General features: G+C 44.1%; 1 protein-coding gene across 2 annotated transcripts in view; it reads left to right on the top strand.

The window, feature by feature from the left end:
- The window catches only part of SETD7 (SET domain containing 7, histone lysine methyltransferase), a 51,322-nt gene extending 34,695 nt beyond the window's left edge, over window positions 1–16,627 (top strand). The window contains exons 7-9 of one of the 2 annotated variants that reach the window (XM_043603953.1): window positions 1,690–1,807; window positions 5,099–5,256; window positions 16,043–16,627. In XM_043603953.1, the coding sequence (XP_043459888.1) occupies window positions 1,690–1,807; window positions 5,099–5,256; window positions 16,043–16,217 (451 nt within the window). In that variant the 3' untranslated portion in view covers window positions 16,218–16,627. Of the gene's footprint in view, window positions 1–1,689; window positions 1,808–5,098; window positions 5,257–9,653; window positions 15,346–16,042 lie in introns of those variants that run through there. The other variant, XM_043603949.1, reaches the window with a different exon arrangement.
- The last annotated feature ends 5,793 nt before the right edge of the window (window positions 16,628–22,420 follow it).

The following is a 22,420-nucleotide window of genomic DNA, read 5'->3' on the forward strand; positions in this document are numbered from 1 at the left end:
TCTTGGGGCTTAATTAAAACAGCCTTTCCTTCCTATTTAGCCCTGACAAATGGGCATAGCTTGAATTACTTTGGAAATGTTTACTTGTCCAGGAAGACAGTGAAAACACTCATTAAAAACATAATTTCTTTGTAAAAAAAACCTCTTATCAAATGTTGAGTTGCCTTATGAATACAGTGAAGCCTTGAACAACACAGGGGTTGGGGCACCTCCCCTCTCCCCCACTGCACACAGCTGAAAATCCACATATAATTTTTGATTCCCCAAAAACTTCACTACTAATAGCCTACTGTTGACAGGAAGCCTTACCAATAACATAAACAGTTGATGAACACATATTTTGTAGGTTATATGTATTATATACTATATTCTTAATAAATATTAGTATTTCTTACTATTTACTTACTATTACTTACTTAGTATTTCTCTAGTAAGCTAGAGAAAACAAAATGTTATGAAGGGGGTGCCTGGGTGGCTCAGTCAGTTACGTGACCAACTTCAGCTCAGGTCATGATCTCAGCTCATGGTTCGAGCCCCGCATCAGGCTCTGTGCTGACAGCTCAGAGCCTGCAGCCTGCTTCAGATTCTGTGTCTCCTCTCTCTGCCCCTCCCCTGCTCATACTCTGTCTTTGTCTCTCTCTCTCTCCCAAAAGTAAATACATTAAAAGAAAGAAAGAAAGAAAGAAAGAAAGAAAGAAAGAAAGAAAGAAAATGTTACTAAGAAAGTCATAAAGGGGCGCTCCTGCTGGCTCAGTTGGTAGAGTGTGCAACTCTTGATCGCAAGGTTATGAGTTTGAACCCCATGTTGGGTGGAGAAATTACTTAAAAATAAAACCTTAAAAAAGAAAAGAAAAGAAAAGAAAAAGTCATGAGGAAGAGAAAAGACATTTGTAGTACTGTACTGTAAAAATCCCACATATAGGAGCACCTGGGTGGCTCAGTCAGCTAAGCATCTGACTTTGGCTCAGGTCATGATCTCATGGTTCATGAGTTCTAGCCCTGCATCAGGCCCTGTGCTGACAGCTCAGAGCCTGGAGCCTGCTTCGGATTCTGTGTCTCCCTCTCACTCTGCCCCTCCCCTGTTCGTTCTCTGTCTCTCTCTGTCTCAAAAATAAATAAAAACATTTTAAAAAATTGCACATATAAATGGACCTGCATAGTTTACACCCATGGGTCAACTATATATAATATTCCCCATATTTGAGAGCGTATTTTAAACAACACTCTTTTTTTTTTAAGTTTTATTTATTTATTTTGAGAGAGAGAGAGTGCGTGAGCAGGGAGGGGCAAAGAGACAGAATCCCAAGCAGGCTCCACACTGTCAGCACAGAGCCCTATGTGGGGCTTGAGCCCTCGAACTGTGAGATCATAACATAAGCTGAAACCAAGAGTCAGATGCTTAGCTGACTGAACCACCAAGGCACCCCCTAGACATCACTCTTAAAAGGTACATAAGTAGCAGTTCCTCAATTTCTAATGCCAAATGTTAGGGCTTAACTTTCCTTCCTTCCTTCCTTCCTTCCTCCCTTCCTTCCTTCCTTCCTTCCTTCCTTCCTTCCTTCCTTCTTTCCTCACTGGATTACTATGAACTGATGTTTTGGGTTCAGTAGCCATACTATGTTGATGGTTGATATAAAAAGTAACATATCAAACTGAAAGAACCATCGTTTGACTGTTTTTCCTATTTAGGGTTTATGTTGCTGAATCTCTCATTTCCAGTGCTGGAGAAGGACTGTTTTCCAAGGTAGCAGTGGGACCTAATACTGTTATGTCTTTTTATAATGGAGTTCGAATTACACACCAAGAGGTGAGTGGGGTAGAAGCGGAGAATCAACTTGATTGGCTAACGGGCTTTGTTTCAAACACTCTTAATTTTCCTGTTAGCCCCTTCAGTATTCCCTAGAAATATGAAAGAACAGTCTTTTTTGGTAAAACTGGTGGGATATACTGTCTCATAGCAGTCTTTGGACTGCTGTCGCAAAAATACCATTCACAGCATGGCCTATAAACAACAAAAATTTATTTCTCACAGTTCCGGAGGCTGGAAGTCCAAGGTCAACGTATTGACAGATTTGGTGTCTGGTCGGTCCACTTCCTGGTTCATGAATGACCCTCTTGTCATCGCAGCCTCACATGGCGGGAGGGACAGGGGATCTCTCTGGGGTCTCTTTTAAGTTTCACAGCTATTTTATCAAAAGTGGGATATTGCCGTGAATGAGACAGCAATTGCTTTGCACTGTGCTACACCCAGTATCTGAAAAATTGAGATCCAACTGGACTCTGTTAGTAATTATTATGATCTTGCACAGGGCACTGTATAGGCAGGCCCCCTCCCGTTTGTGCGAAAGTCACACAGTAGCCTGCATCCAGCCAGGAAGTGCTCTACTGCCAAAAAAAACCCCAAAAAAAACCCCAAAAAGAAAACAAAAACAAACAAACAAACAAAAAAACGAGAACAAAAAGTTAAAGAATAATCCCCTCTTGCCTTTAAAATACAACTTTGGTATATTTTCCAGAATTCACGTGTGTTTTTGCTTCTGTTTCTTCACTTCACAATGAACTTCCTTACATGTCTGCCTAAGGGCAGAAAGTCGATGCTTTAGCCTGGCTTGTCGTCTCCATCTGGTCTCACTTGCATTAAGCGTGTAGGACTTGGGCTTGCTGGTTCTATTGCTCATTCGTGTCTTCACTTTTTTACTTCCTGCCGTGGACTGCTATGGGGGAAATGCCATGAAATCATCAAGTGTTTGCACTTTCAAAGCCGTCGTACCGACAAGGATGGCTTTGCACTCAAACTGAGCCGTGGCTGGGCACGCGGTATCCCCTGGTCATAGCCAGACTTCTGTGTCTGACGGTCCAGGAAATTAAGTATATGAAAGGTGGCTCAGGATATTGACACACTACTTATTTATTCTAACATTAGATAACCGATAACAAAACTGAAGCCCAGAGAGGGTAAGCCATTTGCCCAAGGTCACAAATACAATAACCGTCAGAGTTCAAGCACAATTTCAAACAGCAGAATCTGGCTCCAGGCGAAACTCACTGTGCTGTACTGTATAAATGGATGGGCACCCTCCTTCCTGAAATTTAGATTCTATTGGGGAGATAAGAAAAATACACAACTGACAGCAACCTAAAGTAGATGGTATCTCAGTATCACATGACAGGGCTGGAATATTAAGACCCGTGAAGATTTTTTTCACGTTCATCACTGCTATATTCCCTGCACCTAGGACAGTGCCTGGCATATGGTAGGCACTCAGTAAATAGTTGTTGAATAAATATCAGGTACAAATAACAGCCCAGTTGTAATTTAGGGGCAGGAGAGACAGTACACCTCTGAGAGTCAATAGTTCTATATAAAAATGTGATCCTGGGGCGCCTGGGTGGCGCAGTCGGTTAAGCGTCCGACTTCAGCCAGGTCACGATCTCGCGGTCCGTGAGTTCGAGCCCCGCGTCAGGCTCTGGGCTGATGGCTCAGAGCTTGGAGCCTGTTTCCGATTCTGTGTCTCCCTCTCTCTCTGCCCCTCCCCCGTTCATGCTCTGTCTCTCTCTGTCCCAAAAATAAATAAACGTTGAAAAAAAAATTTAAAAAAAAAAATGTGATCCTAGGGGCACCTGTGTGGCTCAGTCGGGGAAGCATCCGACTCTTTGATTTCGGCTCCAGTCACAATCTTATGGTTCATGAGATCAAGATCTGCACTGGGCTCCATGCTGACAGTGCAGAGCCTGCTTGGGGTTCTTTCTTTCTCTCCCTCTCTCTGCCCCTCCCCCCCACCTCAAAAATAAATAAATAAAAAAAAAAGTGATCCTATTTACTCTCAAAAAACTGTTCGACTGGCATCACCAGATCCTGGGCTGTGGCTTGGGGTGGGGAAGTGGCTTGGAGAAGGGAAGCCTATTAGTGAATGAGCCCTAATGTAGGTAAGAAAGCACACTGGTAGCTGGGGACTCTGCTGGTCACATTGGTCACCCGCTTGTAACAAAGGTGAAGGACTCTCCTGAAACACAGTTTTGCATTCTCAAGTTCTGGTTCCACTTGATGTTCTTACTTTTGTTTTTCTTTTGCCTCATCTTCACAGTAGGGGTCCAAGGGATTTGGAGGTTGATCAGAGAAACAGATAAGACCACAGGAGGCAGTAGCACACAGGTTTTCTTGACACTGGGCAGTGCTTAGACAGGGCGGCAAGAGACGGGATGTGCTCCCAGCATGAAACGGTCCAGAAGCTTGTGCACGAAGGCCACAAACAGAGCAGGAGGAAGGCAGGGAACTCCCAGGAAAGAGAGGGGCAGAGAGGGGGCTTATGTGTCTAGGTGACCTGGAGTACGGTGAGGGGTCTCTGGGCCAGAGACCTCCAAAGGACAGAGGCCGTCTGGGGGCTTTATGGCGCTGGAATGATCTAATCTACTGCTAGCAGATGTGGAGTCAGGTGTCCCCAGGAAAGCAGGCCCTGAATAGCTAAAACTCTGCTTTGTTTGGGCCCTTTAAAAAACAATTGGATGTGTAATGGGGTTCCTGGGTATCTCAGTCCGTTGAGTGTCCGACTTTGGCTCAGGTCATGATCTCTCAGTCTGTGAGTTCAAGCCCCGCATCAGGCTCTGTGCTGCCAGCTCAGAGCCTGGAGCCTGCTTCAGATTCTGTCTCTCCCTCTCTCTCTGCCCCACACCCCCACTCACACTCTGTCTGTCTGTCTCTCTTTCAAAAATAAATAAACTTAAAAAAAAAAAAAACAATTAGATGTGTAAAAATTTGAGTTCGGTGCTGGAAGGCTTTTGAAGTAACAAGTCTTAGCCTGCAGTGAAGAAATAAACAACCTAGGGACATCTGGTTATATTTTTGTGTGTCTTTTAAGGGACTTCAAATCCTTTTTTTCATAGAAGATAAAGAAAAATTAATACATTGTAAGTTGAGCTGCCTGGTGCTGCCCATAAATGGCTTTTGCACCATCAGTGTGCAGACAGATGCCTTAGGTTCTTTTCACGTATATAACACTCAAACCATGAAACATAAGGATAAATGAGTTAATATTGCTGATGTTCTTTGAGATTTAGGGAGAATGGCTATCTCTAATGTTTGCTTTCTTGTTTTCTACAGGTTGACAGCAGGGACTGGGCCCTTAATGGGAATACCCTCTCCCTCGATGAAGAGACGGTCATTGATGTGCCTGAGCCCTACAACCATGTATCCAAGTACTGTGCCTCCTTGGGACACAAGGCAAATCACTCCTTCACTCCAAACTGCATCTATGACATGTGAGTATGACACCGAGCTGCCAGGGCAGATCTTAGGTCCTATCCGCCAGGGCCCTGAGACTGAGGAGGGCATGTAACAGGTGTCATCCTGCCCCACAGAAGGCCGCTCCCTCCAAGTACCCTCCCAGGACCCTCACAGTTATGACCTGAAACTCAGAATCTAACTAGCTCCTCCTCTGGCCTTAGTAGGCCAAGAAATGGAAAAGTGCTTGGAAGGGTAGAAATGCTACAGAAATGTGTGCACTGTTTTGCTGATGCTTTTTTGTCCTTACGTTGTCTCATTCTGGAAAAGTAAGGGCGGTGTTATACTTGAAATACTAGAAAAATTAAAATTGTTCTGCACAGTGGAGATTAGTGAACTCTTTTAGGTGTGAAAGGAAGGAGGAAAATAAAACGCTAAAGCTTAGGGCACAAGGTCTCGGTGTTGGAAAAGACCCCTGAAATCAGAGTCCGCATTATTTGACAACACAGAGGAAAGAAATACTGTCACATGCTACAATGTGGATGAGCCTTGAAAACATCATGCTAAGTGCAAGAAGCTAGTCACATAAGGCCCATAGTGTATGATTCCATTGGTATGAATTGTCCACCACAGCAGAATTCATGGAGGCAGAATATAGATCAGTGGTTGCCCAGGGCCGGGGGGAGTGGAGGGAAATGAGGTTAATGGCGCATGAGCATGGGGTCTCTTTTGAGGGTGGTGCAAGGAACTAAAATTAGTGGTGATGGTTGCACGACTGAAACCCACTGAACTGTATACCTCAAATGGGTGAATTATGAGGTATATAAATTGCATCTCAACAAAGCTCTTATTTTAAAAAGTCAAATAATCCTACCTCTCAGAGTTTGAGCCTCCACTTCCACCTGCTCGTAGAACCTTTTCTTGTAAACCTCCACCGACGGGGAGCCGCCCTTGAGGGCAGCTATCTGGACAAACTGAAGATTTTATGAAACTAGCTTTTGGGCTCTGATGATTAGAATGTTGTTTCCGTGGATACTAAGTGGGTTTCCTGGAACAGCCAGCCCTTGGCCCTAATCATTTCCCTTTCTCGTGCACTATGCCAGTCTCTCTTCCCCATAGCAGCCCTACAAATATTTTAGAAGTTTTCGTATACCCCTTGAATATCCTCCTTCCAAAGTGAAGCGTCTCTGACTATTCCTTGGAGGGTATAGTTGGGATTCCTTGTACCATCATCATTGATCTCCTTAGCTCAGTTGGAGAATGCCAGATCCTCCTGGGGGCCAGGCAGCTGCATGCAACCTTTTCTGCTCAGTTAGAGCCTGCAGTCCCTCAGTGTATTGCTTGTTAACAGAAGCAGGATTAGATCCTGTGCATTTAATCTGTGGGAAAATTGCCAGGATTTGAATGTCCCTCCTTGCATCCCTGAGATGGCTTGAAAATTGTTCTGGCAGGGACTTGCTCCCCTTGGCACCCAGAAACAAGTACTGAAGCTTCAACTGCTGTTTAAAGGGCAGGTAGAAATGGCAAAGGACATGTGTCATGTAAAATGAAACTGACACTGTTATTAACTCCAAGGCTTTCGTGGCCAATGTGAGTTAGGCCAAAGCATCGTTCCAAGCTGCACACAGCTTACCAACAATCTTTTAGAGCAGTGGTAACTAGCGATAATAAATGCTACTTAGACTGCTCTTTCAAAACAAATTAGTTCTGTGATTTCATTGCAAGGACATGATTTTTCTCCCCAAAAGGAAGAGAGCACAGGAGACAAGGGAGGGAACCATTTGTGCAGAATCAAGTCCCTGTACTCTTCAGGGTTATTTTCTTTGAGTCCAATGTGAAATATTAGTTGTTTGGGGTAATGGGAAGACTACCTGAATAAGAATATATCATCATATAAAATTCAGAGACATGGGGTACCTGGGTGGCTCAGTTGGTTAAGCTTCTGACTGCAGCTCAGGTCACGATCTCACCCTTCGTGAGTTCAAGCCCCGCGTTGGGCTGTGTGCTGACAGGTCAGAGCCTGGAGTCTGCTTCAGATTCTGTGTTTCTCTCTCTGTCCCTCCCTCCCTCACTCTCTCTCTCTCTCTGTCTCTCAAAAATAAACACTAAAAAAAATTTCAGATAACAATTCATGGCATTCATTTGTCTGTAAAATCATTGGTATTAGTATGCACACTTTGACATAAACAAAACAATATCCCATAAGCTGTAGTCTGATACAAAATGCCAAATGGACTACTTTCCTAGTTGTAAATATAGGTAACATGTCACCAAGGCGCCAAACCACTCGGTGCAGAGGTTTGCTTTGACCAGTAATCGTGCTGCTGGCGTTTTCTGAGCACTTTAGGCTGGTGCTGTGCAAACAGCTTCTCCTGAATTACCTCATTTAGTCCTCCCAGTACCTCTGTGGGGCAACTTCCGTTACCATCCCCTCACTCGTGGACAGGAAACTCGGACCTCTTAGTCCAAGTGGCTAAGTGTCCTTAATTGTTGTGCCTTAGTGCTTGCCTTGGAGAATCAGCACCTGAAATTGAGTTTTTTTCAGGGTGTCCATTTTCTACTCTTTGAAAATAACAGTAACACGTAGGAAAATGAAAATAGAAGAGGGTTGTAACAGAAGTCTTAGGCTTCTCCCAGACTTTTTCAGTGCACAAGAAGATTAGCTTGAGCTCCATTTCAGGGGTATTATTATTTTTTTAATTTTTTAACCTTTATTTATTTTTGAGACAGAGAGAGACAGAGCATGAACGGGGGAGGGTCAGAGAGAGAGGGTGACACAGAACCCGAAGCAGGCTCCAGGCTCTGAGCTGTCAGCACAGAGCCCGACGTGGGGCTCGAACTCACAAACCCTGAGATCATGACCTGAACCAAAGTCGGACGCTTAACCGACTGAGCCACCCAGGCACCCCAGGGGTATTATTTTTTTCATGAAATGTTTTAATTAGGAGCAAAGAGTTGTGATTTTCATCAGGAATTCCTGAGTTCCTGGGGCAGGGATGGATGTCTGTGATGGGGCACAGTGTGAGAATTCTGTGCGTGTGCACATGCTCACACACAATGCACATGTAGTCACTTAGAGTAGCTGAGTCCTCTGTGCCAAGTATTGTGTGAGATGTTTTATATATGTGATCCTATTTTGTCACAATGACAACTCTTATAGGATTAGGATTACTACTATTACCATGAGTTTGCAGGTAAGGAAAGTGAGATTCAGAGATACGGAAGTAAGCTCTCTGAGAGGGGGCAGTAATAACGTGTCGAACCAGGACTCATACCAGAGTCTTCTGACCCTGAGTCAAGAGTGCTTTCCAGGAAAGATGACACCCACGTGGGGTGAACATAGAGACCCCTGGGAGTGAGGGTGAGGTTGTTCCTTTGTCCACCACGTAAAAGATGTCCCTAAACCACGGACCCACTCCTTTCCTCACCACCAATAGAGGGAACTAGCCAAGTACTTCCTATCATGGTGCATGTGCCAATCTAACTTAGGGTCTGGAAACTTCTCCTTTGGTGTCTCAATGTCCTTTGCTCACAATGTGACTATAAACGAATGAGATTTATTTGACCAATACATGTAGAAATAAAGCAAATGTCTTTTTGGCCATGCCTTACATATATGTATATATCCATTTGGGGTTTCGGAAGCCGTTAGGTGAGCTAAAAGTCTGTTACTGACTTATCTCCTATTCTCCCGCAGGTGTTATGGGAGTGAACCGGGTTGGGAGCCTTTGGTAGAGGAACATAGCCATAGCGTTAGCCCTGCCTCAGGTTCTGAGACACCCGCAGCTGCTCCCTTCACAAGATGCTTCACAGGGAAATATTTAAAAGGCAGGTTGGCAGAGAGGTCTAGGCTTCCCTCTTGGAAAGAAATCTTCATCTACTTTTATGCTAGAAAACAACACTTCCTCTGTCTGTATAGTTGGAATACAGAGTTTTTTGCTTTTAAAAGTCCGGAGGGCTCTTCCTTACAGCTCCCAAAGCACCCTGGTAAAGCCTTGCCCACAAGGTACAGCCGGCTCATCGCCTGCTACGGGCCACATGAGCCGAAATGCTGCTCTGGATCCAGTTTCTCATTAAGGACAGATTTTTGTGGTTGACCATGATTGTTGGTTTATAAATACAGAATGCCATATATGCTCAAAAAGGAAGATAGAACAGAGATTTTTAAACTTGAGCGTGCACATGAATCACCTGGAGCTGTTGTTAAAATGCAGATTCCAGATCAGGTCTGGGCGGGGCTGAGATTCTCCACGTCTAGCTGCTCGCAGGTGAGAAGCTGAGGCTGGCCGATACGTGGGCCACACTTGAGGACCTACCAGTGGTACCCGGGGAAGAGCTCGTGGGGGATTCCTACCCCCACCCCCACCTGCACCCAGGCTTTGCTTCTGACCTCCTGGTCTGGCCCAGGAATGACTGTGTGCATCTTGGTGTCTAGGTTTGTCCACCCCCGCTTTGGGCCCATCAAATGCATCCGCACACTCCGAGCCGTGGAGGCTGATGAGGAACTCACCGTTGCCTACGGCTATGACCACAGTCCCCCGGGGAAGAGTGGGCCTGAAGCCCCTGAGTGGTACCAGGTGGAGCTAAAGGCCTTCCAGGCCACCCAGCAGAAGTGAAAGGCTCAGCCCTGGGCTTCAGAGACCTGGAATAGAAACTTGGATCTATGCACTACGTTTTCCGACAACGGGACAACCAGGGACTGCTCATGCTGTGACATCACATCCTCTCACGCTGCGTTAGCAACGACTTTCTCGCATACTAACTAGGCTTGACTGTATTACTCATACCAGATTTAAAATTAGCTAGCCTTGCAACAACGTCCTACTGAGAGGTATTGTCGAACACTTGACACAGCATGATGTTCTTGGGTGGTTCAAGTCTAAATCTGTACCACACTCAGAGATGCCAAATGATTAGACTGAAAAAGGGAAAGGGGGCTTTTCAGTCATTTTTAGCCAGTGGTTTTTCCATGATGTTTTTTCCTACGGCCAACACCAGGTGTGTTTTCACACTTGGTGTATGTGCCGTATGGAGGATAGAGAATTACTACATTTTTATTCTCTAAATGTAGTATAATTTGCCTTTTAACCTTTGATCTGTATCTTGCAATAGAATGGCTTTGGTTTTTTTTTTTTTCCTAGCGAACAGAACCCCACTTTTTGAGTCATTTCACCCCTCAGTCTCATTCTCTATCTTAGCTATATCTTTTATAAGAGAAAACTTCCAAATGGATTTCGTGTCTGTGCCAGTGCGTAGGTCTCTCTGGCTCTTTCTATATCATTGTTTCATTATTATGTCCTAATATAAAGAACTGGCTCATAGGGCCAGGGTATTATTATAGAATTATTATTCTCGCATGTAAACAAAGATACCTTTGCTTTAAGATGTGAGAAGAGATGAGTTTACGTTGTTTGCGTTAAGTTATGGAAGAGTTGTAATATATACTTTAAGAAAGGAGAGGGGGAAATTAGTACTTCTAAGCAGTAACTGTGGCAATTTTGCAATATCTTTAATAGTACTAGTAATTTCTTCTCCTCGGGTACACTTTAAATGTACATAACATAGAGCAGTCTGGCTTGTGGTACAGTGCATCGAATTCAAAAGTCAAATAACAAACTAGAATTCTAACACAGAATTCAAAAGTTGATTTTTTTTTTTAATTGCTACTGTTAAGAGAGACATACTGATCACTAGGTACAAATCTAAACCTTAATACTAAAACTCTTCATTATTGTAACTTCAAAGCACTTACCTGCTTCAAAGCATTGTGAATTAAGAGTAATACCTGTGTAGTTTAAAAGCAATGATATCAATAGCATTTCAGCGATTTTGCGAGCCATGTGTAACCACAAGTGCAGAAATAAGGAGAAAACCCCTGTTTTTTTAGTTTAGCTAGTTAGGTATGTAACGTATCTGGGATCGCTCTGAATGAATTCGGAGAGTTCTGGGCTTTTGCCAGCGCCCTCACCACGTGCCCTAGCCATGTCTTGTTCAGATGCCTCCACAAGGCAGCTGGAAAGTTCTGGAGAGCAGCGGTGGTTCTGAAATGCAGCCGCTGGTGGTGGCACCTGTCACCTGAGCCGGTTTGGTCTTGAGAGCGAAAGCCTTCCAAGCCAGTGGCGGAGCTCTGGCTGAGCACGGATTGCTTGGTAGCAGTGAGAGGAGTAAAGAAACAGGACAGAATTTGCTCCTTCTTGTCAGGTGCACGTTGTTCTTAGGAAGAAGTTAGCAAAAGTGCTCCATCCAGCGCTGTTCACAACTTTCAGTTCAGGCGGCCCCTGGACACAGGATTCAGCCCTCAAACAGTGACAGAAGGGGCCCCTCCCTCCTTTGCAGGGCCCAGCATCCTGGAGCTCCCCCCCCCCCCCCCCGCCGCCCCAGCAGTGCCAGGGCACGTGGCCAGTGCAAGGTGTGCACCCAGGTGGCAGTGGTTTCAGGGAGGATGAGCTGAGTGTTCACAGGTGAGAAGTGGTCAGGGCTGCCAGAAAGATCTCCCGCAAAAGGAACCAATAGGGTTTTTAGATGAAAACGCAGCAGGATAGGATAGCTTCTTCTCTGTAGAAAGAGACCATTCTGTAGACAGCGACAGAGGGACAGTCTCGGGACTTGTATTGTGACGGGTGCTTTAATTCAAATGCGTCCCAAAGTCAGTGACTGTCTTCAGGAGAAAGATGGCTCTACTTGGCCCTCGGCCAGTTGAGCTGTAGAGCCAGGTCAGCGAGCGAGGTCAGGATGGAGCCGGTCACACTTCCAACACAGCTGTGCCTCGAGTGACGTCATTCCCGGGGACAATGTCATTCTTGCTGAGGCTGCAGTGGGGGTGTAATCTCTGACCTGATGGGTTATTGGAACTACCCCACTCAAATGGAATCTTTTTTTCTTCCTTTCTTTCCTTTGATATAAGGCATTGAAGAGTTGTAAGGAGTACCAGCTAACCCATTTTTCAAATTAGATATGTAATGACAACCCTCAGTTTAAAACCCAGCAGTATGTCTGTGACCTTCAGACAAATCGGGGGAAACAGTAAGTACACCCAAGCCTCTCTCTCTCTCTCTCTCTCTCTCTCTCTCTCTCGTTCTTTTCCGTCCTCTCTCTCCCTGTTCTGAGCGTCTCTCCTTTCTTGCGAGGCCCTCCGTGCGTACCTCTGGCCATTTACTCTGCGTCTCTGCCTGGCTTTGTCGCTCCTGCTCTCCCACGACACCCCCCCACCCACCAAACCCCACTCCCAAATGGAAGGCTTTGTCATGGACTGGAATCAGAGGGGGTTTGAGGTTCACTGTGTTCTGTAGGTAGGTAAAGAAGTCGTGGTGGTTTGAGGTACCATAAGGAATTAACGGGTGAGAAAGGAACGTGTTTGTTCCTTATTCGAGCCGAAGTGTGACAGGGAAAGCCTCGGGATGTATTTCTCTACTGAATCTTTACATCCACGGTGGAAGGAAACATGTCAGGAAGCAGCCAAATCTGGTAGTTTTGGTCGCATCATGACCACAGCAGAATTGTGGAAGATTCCATGCGGTGGGGAATAAAGAAATAACTTTGTGCTCTCCCAAAACACGCTGGCACCCGTGAGGGTACGTCTGGAGGAGATTCACTCAGAGTTGTCTCGGTCCAACTCCTGCATGACTAGATCTTTCCTTAGCAGCTTTTCTAGGACAAAATATTATCTTGTGTTAGAGTTAGGAATAGGAACTAATCTGTAGGAGTATGTCCCACATGGACATTTGAACGGACTAACAAGACAACGGTAAGGACTGAGTTTCCGACACAAAGGAACGATGACATTAAGAGGCAACAGGCAGGGAGGGCTTGAGTTTCGTAGTACCTATTCTTATTTTAACCTGCTTCATCCCTGGTCTACCTGAGAAACAAAGAAGGAAGTTCGTTTTTCAAGACCTCTTTAAACCTGTCCGGGGCTGTAGTTAAATGTATTTGCCTTCCGCGGTTTCTTCACACTTGAAAAACTATTTCCTTACCACCAACAACCTGGAAAGGCCAACGCGGAAGCAAAAGTGTAACCATTTACAACATTTAATTGTAACTATTAAAATGGCAGTAACTGTAAACAGTGAATTCAAGGGTTGCCTTCTCAGTGAGACAGTATGTGGCACTTTATAGAAACTTTCCTTTAATATATAAAATTTTAAATCACTCACTACAAAGTGCATTTAAGATCTTCCAAGAAAGTATAGTTTTCTGTTTTGCCTTGTTTTAAAACAGTTGCCTCAAGTTTCTGTCTTAAGAGTAGTGATTTAGAATCCAGACATCTTTTTTTTTTTTTAGAAAAACAAGCAAAACTATGTTGCAAGACTGATAGTTGTAATGTTTATTTGCCACAGATCAAAGGTTCACAAAATATATTAAATTTACATCTACTTGAGGTACCTTGATAGATTGTGTTTTCTTTGATCTTTCCCTTCAGGAATTTGGAGCCTTGTTGTCACTTTTTTATTTTAAAACTACTAAATTTTAATAGTTTTATTTTGCCAAATGTGTGCAGACATATTCAAAGCAATGAAACTATTTCAAGCCATACAACCACAGGGGTGGAAACCCTTTTCACAAATTTTAATGTGTTTGTATGTAAATAGATGTTTGTATGAAATATTTTCACGGTAGAATGAATATATTTAAATGAAGTTGAATTATTCCAGTGCTATTTAAACAAATTACAAAATTTTTGGTGAGAATTACCTGAGTCTATTGAGATACAATGCAGGTCAATTTTGATTTTTAAAACTCAAAAGCCTACAAATAACTCTGACTGATGGCAACTGCCCTGCGTTGTTGCATCTGACGTGGAGAGAGCTTGTAGGCTTCCCCAGTGCCTCTGCCGCTTCCTGGTGTAAGTTAGGTGCTCATGGAGGTGTGTCCACCTTTAAGTGACATCACTCCAGGCCTTTGAGGGCCCGCGAGTGAATTAGAGGCATTAGAGACACTGGTGCAGTTATCCGGAGCACAATTTCTTTGCAGGGCAGCAGAATCAGAAGCCAGATGTGGCCGTGGGAACCTTAGAACTGGGTTTTCTGGCCACCATCAACCGCCACCCTTACTGCCTAGTCACACATGTCAGGGAGGCTGCCCTCAGTGGAGTTGGGGTTCAGACCCCAGGGTGGAACTTCACGGTTTTGCCAGCAGTCCCTGCCTCCTGGCCTCCGCCTCACTGGGAGGAAGGAGGAGGGAGCCGCTGGCAAGGGGCCCATTTCTCAGCACAGTCCATTTCCCGTCTCAGCTCTGGGAGACTATGCACGCAAGCACCAAACTTTCAACCAGAGAGAGACGTCCTCGGATAATGCAAATCCTTGCTTCCTCTGTCTGTGACTTTACACACTGTTGTTAGAAGTCGTTTTAATATCAAGACCAATCACATCTCTGGGACATACCTCCCAACTCTCCTGACTCTTACGTTACTAGAACAACTCCTTTGTAACGGCATTCAACTTGAGTGGGTTGTTTGTTTGTTTGTTTTCCCTCTGCTTCGGTCCTGGATATAAAGAAATGATAAACATGACAAATTTTCACTGTGTATACTAGCAATATGTACACACACGCCAATGTATCTTAACATAGTGACTTGGTTATATTTTGGGTTCCTATAATTAACTTCGATCCTTGCATTGGGAAACCACAGGGGTGTGTGATGTCTGCTTACCATAGAAGAAATCAGGTTCATGGTCTGAGCTCCCTCTTTCAAAAGGTTTCCTCTTGGGTTTTCTACGTTCTCCTTTTATCCTGAAATGCATTTATTAGGTTGTGAGGTATGTTTAAGGATTGGAACCTAGGGGTATGCTTTCAGCATTCATTGCAACCAAAAGTTAACCCCGTCACAGTTAACAAAAGATTGGTCTTTTGTGGAATTTGAACTAAATCTATGAGCCTTATTCAAGATCTATGATTCTATGATTTTTTTAAATTATGGGAAATTAATGAAAGATGTTTACATGAATAATGTTTGCCCTTACTGTGTTATGAATGAGTTTTTTTGTAGTGTGTCTGGGTGCATGTGCAAGAGAGTAGGAAAAATGTTTCTGAAACAAAACTTGACAAATATTTGTAATGAAAAGTAAATTTAAAGATTGCTATAATTGCGCTATAGAAACAATGCAAGTATTAAACAAAATATACAATCATCTGTCAGTGTCTTTCTTTGTCATCTAGGGCAGAAAGGCAGTAACATTGTTCTTATGACATGTCTATTGTATGTCGAAATTACTAAGCCAACCTTTACATTTTGAGTTATTTTAAAATGTGATTAGCCATTTGCCATTTTCAAAGCATTAGAGGAGAGGGGAGGAGGGGTATAAAATGGTTAGGAGCTTTGTATTTAGCACGATTCCACGTGTACCTATGAATCCAGAAGAATTATCAACATCACACAAGAGGGTCTAGTTGATTACATAAAGGTTAAGGGTATTGGATATAAATGAATTGATCAGGGGAAATACCTGAAGGATGGGAAGCTTCGGCTCATGGTTTAAAGAAGATAATGGGAATTTTGTGAGATGTTGCGGTAGATTGTGGAGACCTTAGGACAGCTTTGAGCTGAGGAAACCGGCAACCCCTGACTCCTCCCCAGATCACAGCTTGCATTCCCAAACTTGCCCCTCCAACATTCCCAAGGAACAAAAGCCAAAGACACCGGAGGTAAAAATAATACTTTGCTATTAGTTGTGCCTTGTGCCCAGGGACCCAAAGCAATGGATTGGAGTAAGCTGGGTGGTACTATGTGACGGGCAGTTAGGCATTAAACTGAAGCAGGCGTCAAGACCTCCGGTTTTATCTCATCCCCCTCAGTTGCCCAGTCTTTGATCTTATCACACCTCCTAGGAAGAAGACCGAAGCAAGTAAGATGATTAAATCCAACCTGATGCTGGATCAGATTCATCACTTGGATCGAGACACTTCCATATGCTGGATCTTTAAGGCGAAGTTTCACCCACTAACACACAATATTAGTATTCTTCCTCCTTGTGCGGGAGAGGGGTATGAGATTAAAATTTAAATGCTAACGGGGTAAGTCTAAGAAGCTAAAATCTCAAAAGTGAAGGCTCAGGCAACTTTGGGGGCATTAAAATTGGTGTGGAGTCAAAGGTTGTGGAATAAGGTAAGGTGAGGAAGATCGAGACCCCATTCTTTTGGTCTCAGTAATCGTCCCCACGTGTACCTTCCACTAAATATCTTTAGGTTTTAATGTTTCAGACTGTTCAGCCTGCTAGTTCATATTAGACTTGAAATTATTTCAGTGGTCATATCCAGAATTAGATAGCAGCCATTCAGAAGGCACTTCTGCTGTGGTGGACGTTTAATTTCAGCTCAGCATCTGACTAATTTGGGATGGTTCAATAAGAAAGTTCTACCCCAAAAATATTTTAGAAAGCAACTGTTGCCTTTTATATAAAACGATAATGCAAACTCTGTCTGCTGCAATGTATTGGTATATGTTTTTCTTAAAATTTTGTTTGTTTATGAAAAGCAAAAGCTATGATTTTGAAATTAGAGCTTCACTTCTTATAGGGTACATAGAAAAAAAAATGAATGGATTTATCTAGATTGCTCCCCAATTTTTACTTCAAAGTGTCAGAGTGCTTCCAGCTTTAAGAAACCTAAAAACAAGAATCATAAAAACCCAACTCAATATGGCTTAAGAAATAAAGATTTATTACCGCACGTGTAAGACCCTCACAAAGCAAGACACTGTTGAGTGACGCTAGAGTTGATCACTCAGCAGCTCAACCAGGTCCTATCTTTCTGCTCTGCAGTTCTCAGATTTGCCCTCAGGGGCCAGCTCACCTCACAATCACAACATGGCTGCTGCAGTTCCAGACCTCACAGCCGGATTTGGCAGCATCCAGTGGGTAAAAAGGAAAGTCTCTTCTGTGATCTCTACCACTGAGGAAACCTAAACTAATCATTTAGCAAGGGCCATGGGGGTGCTATGATTATCTGACTGAAGCATATAGCTGTGTGGAGATGGGTGGTTGGCCTGAACAAAGCTGGGGTTTTGGCAGCAAGAAAGAAAGGAGAGATGACAGGCTGACCACCCACAGTATCTGCCTCATCTGCGACACAGGTTTTGCTTTATTTTCTTAAGAGAAGAAAGGAGGTTAGTCTCTTTAAATAAATGAAAGGATTTTTAAATTACTTCAGATCAATTTAGAGAATTCTCAAGTGGTGCATATGAGAGAGGTTCTAAACGATACACTTATGTAGAGTGTATAAGGCAGTGTTAAATATTTAGATTATTTCTTAACAGCCATGTGCTATAGCTGCTGCTATTGTTCCATTTTACAGAAGGGAAAACTGAGGCATAGAGATGTTAAGTAACTTGCAGTTAAGTAATAGTCATGGAAGTGGTAGAGGCAGAGTATGAAGCCGGATGGCTGGGCCCCAGGCTGTTCTCTTAACCACAACTGTGGGATCTCCTCTCTCCTCCTGCCCTTCACATGTTAAGACCATCAGTGAATAACCGGAGCCTTCCTTTTCCTCGATCATTTGCTTAGCCGGCCAACCGTGGAGCCCCGACCGTGGTCCCTCCTTGGGCCAATCCATGGGATACACAGACCAGCTTCCCATGCTTTTATTCTCATTGCTTTCTGCCCTGGTCCAGAGCTCCAACACCTCTCTGCCTGGATTTCTGCCATAGCCTCTCTGTCCCATCTTATGTTTCACTCCTCACTTCCACCACGTGAAGCTTCCTCAGTGACGAGACTTCCCTGTTCTTGCCCGAGGATGGTGGCCAGGGAGGGCCAGGTGGTGGGAAGGAGCTGGGCTCTACAGTGAGACTGATTTTTTGGTTTGTATTTTTATTTTTATTTTTTCCTATTTTGCCCATAGCCTACACTCTCCCTTCTGGCAGGCACCAGTTTGTTCTCTGTATTGATGTGTCTGTTTCTATTTTGTTTGTTTTGTGTCGGTGTGTGTTGTGTGTGTGTGTTTTGTTTTTTAGATTTCACACAAAAGTGAAATCATATGGCATTTGTCTTTCTCTGACTTACTTCACTTAGCATCATACCTTCTAGGTCCATCCATGTTGTCACAAATGGCAGGATTTCATTCTTTTTAATGGCTGATCAGTATTCCATTGTGCATAAATACCATGTCTTCTTTATCCATTCATCCATGCATCGATGAGCATTTTAGTTGTTTCCATATCTTGGCTATCATAGATAACACTGGAGTGAACATAGGGGTGCATACATCTTTGGAATGAGCGTTTGGTTTTCTTTGGATAAATACTCAGAAGTGGGATTGCTGGGTCATTTGGTAGTTCGAGTTCTAATTGTTTGAGGAATCTCTATACTATTTTCCATATGGCTGCACCAATTGACAACTCCCACAGTGCATGAGGGATTCCTTTTCCCCACATCCTTGCCAACATTTGTTTTTTCTTGTCTGTCTGACTTTAGCCATCCTGACAAGTGTGAGGTGGTATCTCATTGTGGCTTTGGTTTGCATTTCCGTGATGCTTAGTGATCTTGGGTACCTTTTCATGTGTCGATTGGCTATCTGTATTTCTTCTTTGGAAAAATGTCTGTTCAGGTTCTCTGCCCATTTTTAATGGATTGTTTGCTTTTGAGTCAACCTGGTGTTAGTTAGCTTTGGCACTGTCTGTGTGACTTTGGGCTCTAGGTTGCACTCTGGCAAATGTGGATAAAACCCGCTGCCCAGGGTTGCTTGGGGATTGAAAAGATTGCATGATGCATGCTACCCCTCCCTCCTCCTTCCTCCAGTGCAGACACTGGCACCTGCTTATCTTTCGAAATGCCAGGCTCGCTCCCCTCTTGGGACCTGTGGGTGTCTTCCTCCCAGATAGCTGCAGGGCTTTCTCCCTCCTTCAGATCTTCACTGAAATAAGGGCTTCCTTGGCCACCCACTTAAATTGCAATTAGAATCCCCAAACCAGTTTACCTTCCTTTCTTTGTCTCCATACCATGTGTCACCCCTAACTCGCTATGTAATTTAGTATCTATCATGCTTGTCTATTGTCTTCTCCCTGTAGACTGTCAGCTCCAGGTGGCATGTATTTTAGTCTGTTTCCTTCACTGATGGATCTTTAACAGCTGGCTCATGGTAAACATTCAATAAATTGAACGAAGGAATGGGAGAGAATGGTTAAGAGAACTTTGATCATCATCTTAGGTTGAAAAAACCAGCTCTGCCGCGTCCTAACTGCGTGACCTGACTTCTTTGTGCCTCAGTTTCCTTCTGTGTAAAATTGCATTAACAATGATGCCTGAAAAAAAACGAAACAAAACAAAAGTTTGCTTTTGACCCGTGGCACAAGCTCACTAACTGTGGCCCTGTTGCTTCAGAATGCCATTTTCCAGGCATAACCAGACTGCCCCCTTCCAAGAAGTCCCCAACGAAGAGACCATGTCACGGGAAGCTGGCCTGATTCTTCAGGACCTGCCCTCGCCATTCCCCCACGTAGTCTGCACCATGTGGACACTGACAGGCCACACCAGGGTATGCAATGCGTGTCCTCGACTGTTCAATGAGTGAAACATCTAGCTAGCTTCTCATGTACATGACAGGCTAGCAGGTGCATATGAAGCAGTCTCCAAATATCTGATGTGAGAACAACTAAGCCAGCATGTGTTTACTTGAGAAATCAGGTTCTGAGGGACTCTCCAAGATGGCAGAGAAGTAGGGGGACCGGGACTTCCCTCGTCCCTCAAGCACAGCTGTATCGAGGTCAGAACACTTAGAACACCCCAGAAACGGTCTGCGGAGTGACAGAAAAATCACGGATTTAGGAGACAGCTTGGTGAGGCAGAGGTGAGTGTGTGTGAATTGGGAGAGAGAAAGCAGCCGGCAGCATAGACATGGAGGGGAGGGGACCCCTTCTGTGGAGAGACAAAAGGAAGAGAGGGAGAGATCGGAAAGTGTGGGATTGTATGTGGACAAGAGAGAAACCTCTCCAGACTGTGGGGAATCTTTCGACCACAGGAGAAAGAAAACTACAGAGACAGTTTCTACTTTGAGAACAGCCTTAAGAGCTGAAGATCAGAATTATCAGGGATGCAGGACTTTCTCCAGACCGAAGCTGCTGCCATGTGTGCTCACATAGCGGGGCGGGCAGCCAGCCCCGGGGCACAGCAGTGATCTCGGGGGGCACTCTGGGAGAGAGCAGTCCGCTCCCTTGAGTACTGTGGGGACAGGGTATATTGCTTCCCCCCCAAGGAGAAAAGAGCCTGCAGGCGCCAGCCAGAGGCCTTTAACAGCTAGGCGGAGTGGCGCTACCCCAGAACTGGGTTCACACGGTGCGGGATCAGGGTTTGAATCCCAGCTGAGCATCTGGGACACACAGGAGACGGTGGAGCAGGGCAAGGCGCCCACCGATGCCGGCACTGCTCTGCCGGGGCAGCCTGAACAGCGTGGTTTGGGACACCTGATCCAGGGAGGAGAGATCGAAGTTTCACCATTTTTCTCCCCATCACCAACATGGTGGGGTGTCAGGGAACAGGACAGAGGCCCCCTGGTGGAGGCAGGACCAAACCCTGCCCCTCCATGCCTAGTAGCTGCTTATCTACCAGAGTGGGACTGACACGGACCAAACCCGACAGCTTTTCCCCCAGGCACCAACAGACAGCTGTCCTGTGGTTTAGTATGTCAGTCTGGTTTTTTTCTCTTTTCTTTCCTTCTCTTTTCCCTTCTTTTTTCTTCCTTTCTATGCTCTGTTTGTTTGTTTAATCAGGCATTTTTACTGCACATATAACAAACTATTAAAACATGTAAAAGACAGAAACCTAGCCAAAATGATGAAATGGAAGAATTCCCCTCAAAAGAAATTCCAGGAAGAAATGACAGCCAGAGAATTGCTCAAAACAGATAAAAACAATATATCTGAACAAGAATTTAGAATTACAGTCATAAGACTATAATTATTAGTCATAATACTAATTAGTCATAAGACTAATAGCCAGACTTGAAAAAAGCATAGAAGACAACAGAAGATATTGCTGCAGAGATCAAAGACCTAAGAAATAGTCGCCATGAATTAAGAAATGCTGTCAATGAGATGCAAAATAAACTAGATACAGTGACAGCAAGGATGGGAGAAGCAGAGGAGAGAATAGGTGAAATAGAAGATAGAATTATGGAAAATGATGAAGCTGAGAAAAAGAGGGACAGGAAATTACTAGACCATGAGGGGCAAATTAGAGACCTAAGTGATTCAATGAAATGAAATAGTATTCATATCATAGGAGTTCCAGAAGAAGAAGAAGAAGAGAGACATAAGGGGGCAGAAGGTTTATTTGAACAAATTAGAGCTGAGAACTTCCCTAATCTGGGGAAAGAAACAAACATCCAAGTCCAGGAGGCACAGAGAACTCCCTTCAGCATCAACAAAAACAGGTCAACATCACAACATATCATAGTAAAGCTGGAAAAATACAAAGATAAAGAGAGAACTCTTTATCTGGGGATAAATGGGTCTTAACCTACCCATTTAAGGGTAGTAGCAGACCAATCCACTGAAACTTGGCAAGCCAGAAGGGAGTGGCAGGAAATCTTCAACGTGCTGACTAGGAGGAATATGCAGCCAAGAATCCTTTATCCGGCAAGGCTGCCATTCAGAATAGAAAGGGAAATAAAGGCTTTCCCAAACAAAAAACGAAAGGAGTTCATGACCACTAAACCAGACATGCAGAAGATCCTAAGGGGTTGGGGGGGGGGGGCGGGAGAGAGGTCGGGGGAGGGGGACTCTGTGAGTGGAAAGCAGCAAAGACTACAAAGGACCAGAGACATCACCATAATCATGAAACCTACAGAAAGCACAATGACACTAAATCCCTATCTTTCAATAATCACTCTGAGTGTAAATGGACTAACTGCCCAATCAAAATACATAGGGTATCAGAATGGATAAAAAAATAAGATCTGTCTATATGCTGCCTACAAGAGACTTATTTTAGACCTGAGGACACCTGAAAATTGAAAGTGAGGGGATGGAGAACCATCTATCATGCACCTGGATGTCAAAAGAAAGCTGGAGTAGCCATACTTTTATCAGACAAACTAGGTTTTAAAACAAAGACTGTAACAAGAGGTGAAGAAGGGCATTATATCGTAATTACACGTGCTAACCATCGAGAAGAGCTAACAATTGTAAATGTTTATGTCCCCACTGTGGAAGCATGCAATATATAAATCAATTAATCACAAACATAAGCAAACTTATTGAGAATAATACTGTAATTA

Source organism: Prionailurus bengalensis, chromosome B1 (assembly GCF_016509475.1).
Source record: "Prionailurus bengalensis isolate Pbe53 chromosome B1, Fcat_Pben_1.1_paternal_pri, whole genome shotgun sequence".
Taxonomy (NCBI): domain Eukaryota; kingdom Metazoa; phylum Chordata; class Mammalia; order Carnivora; family Felidae; genus Prionailurus; species Prionailurus bengalensis.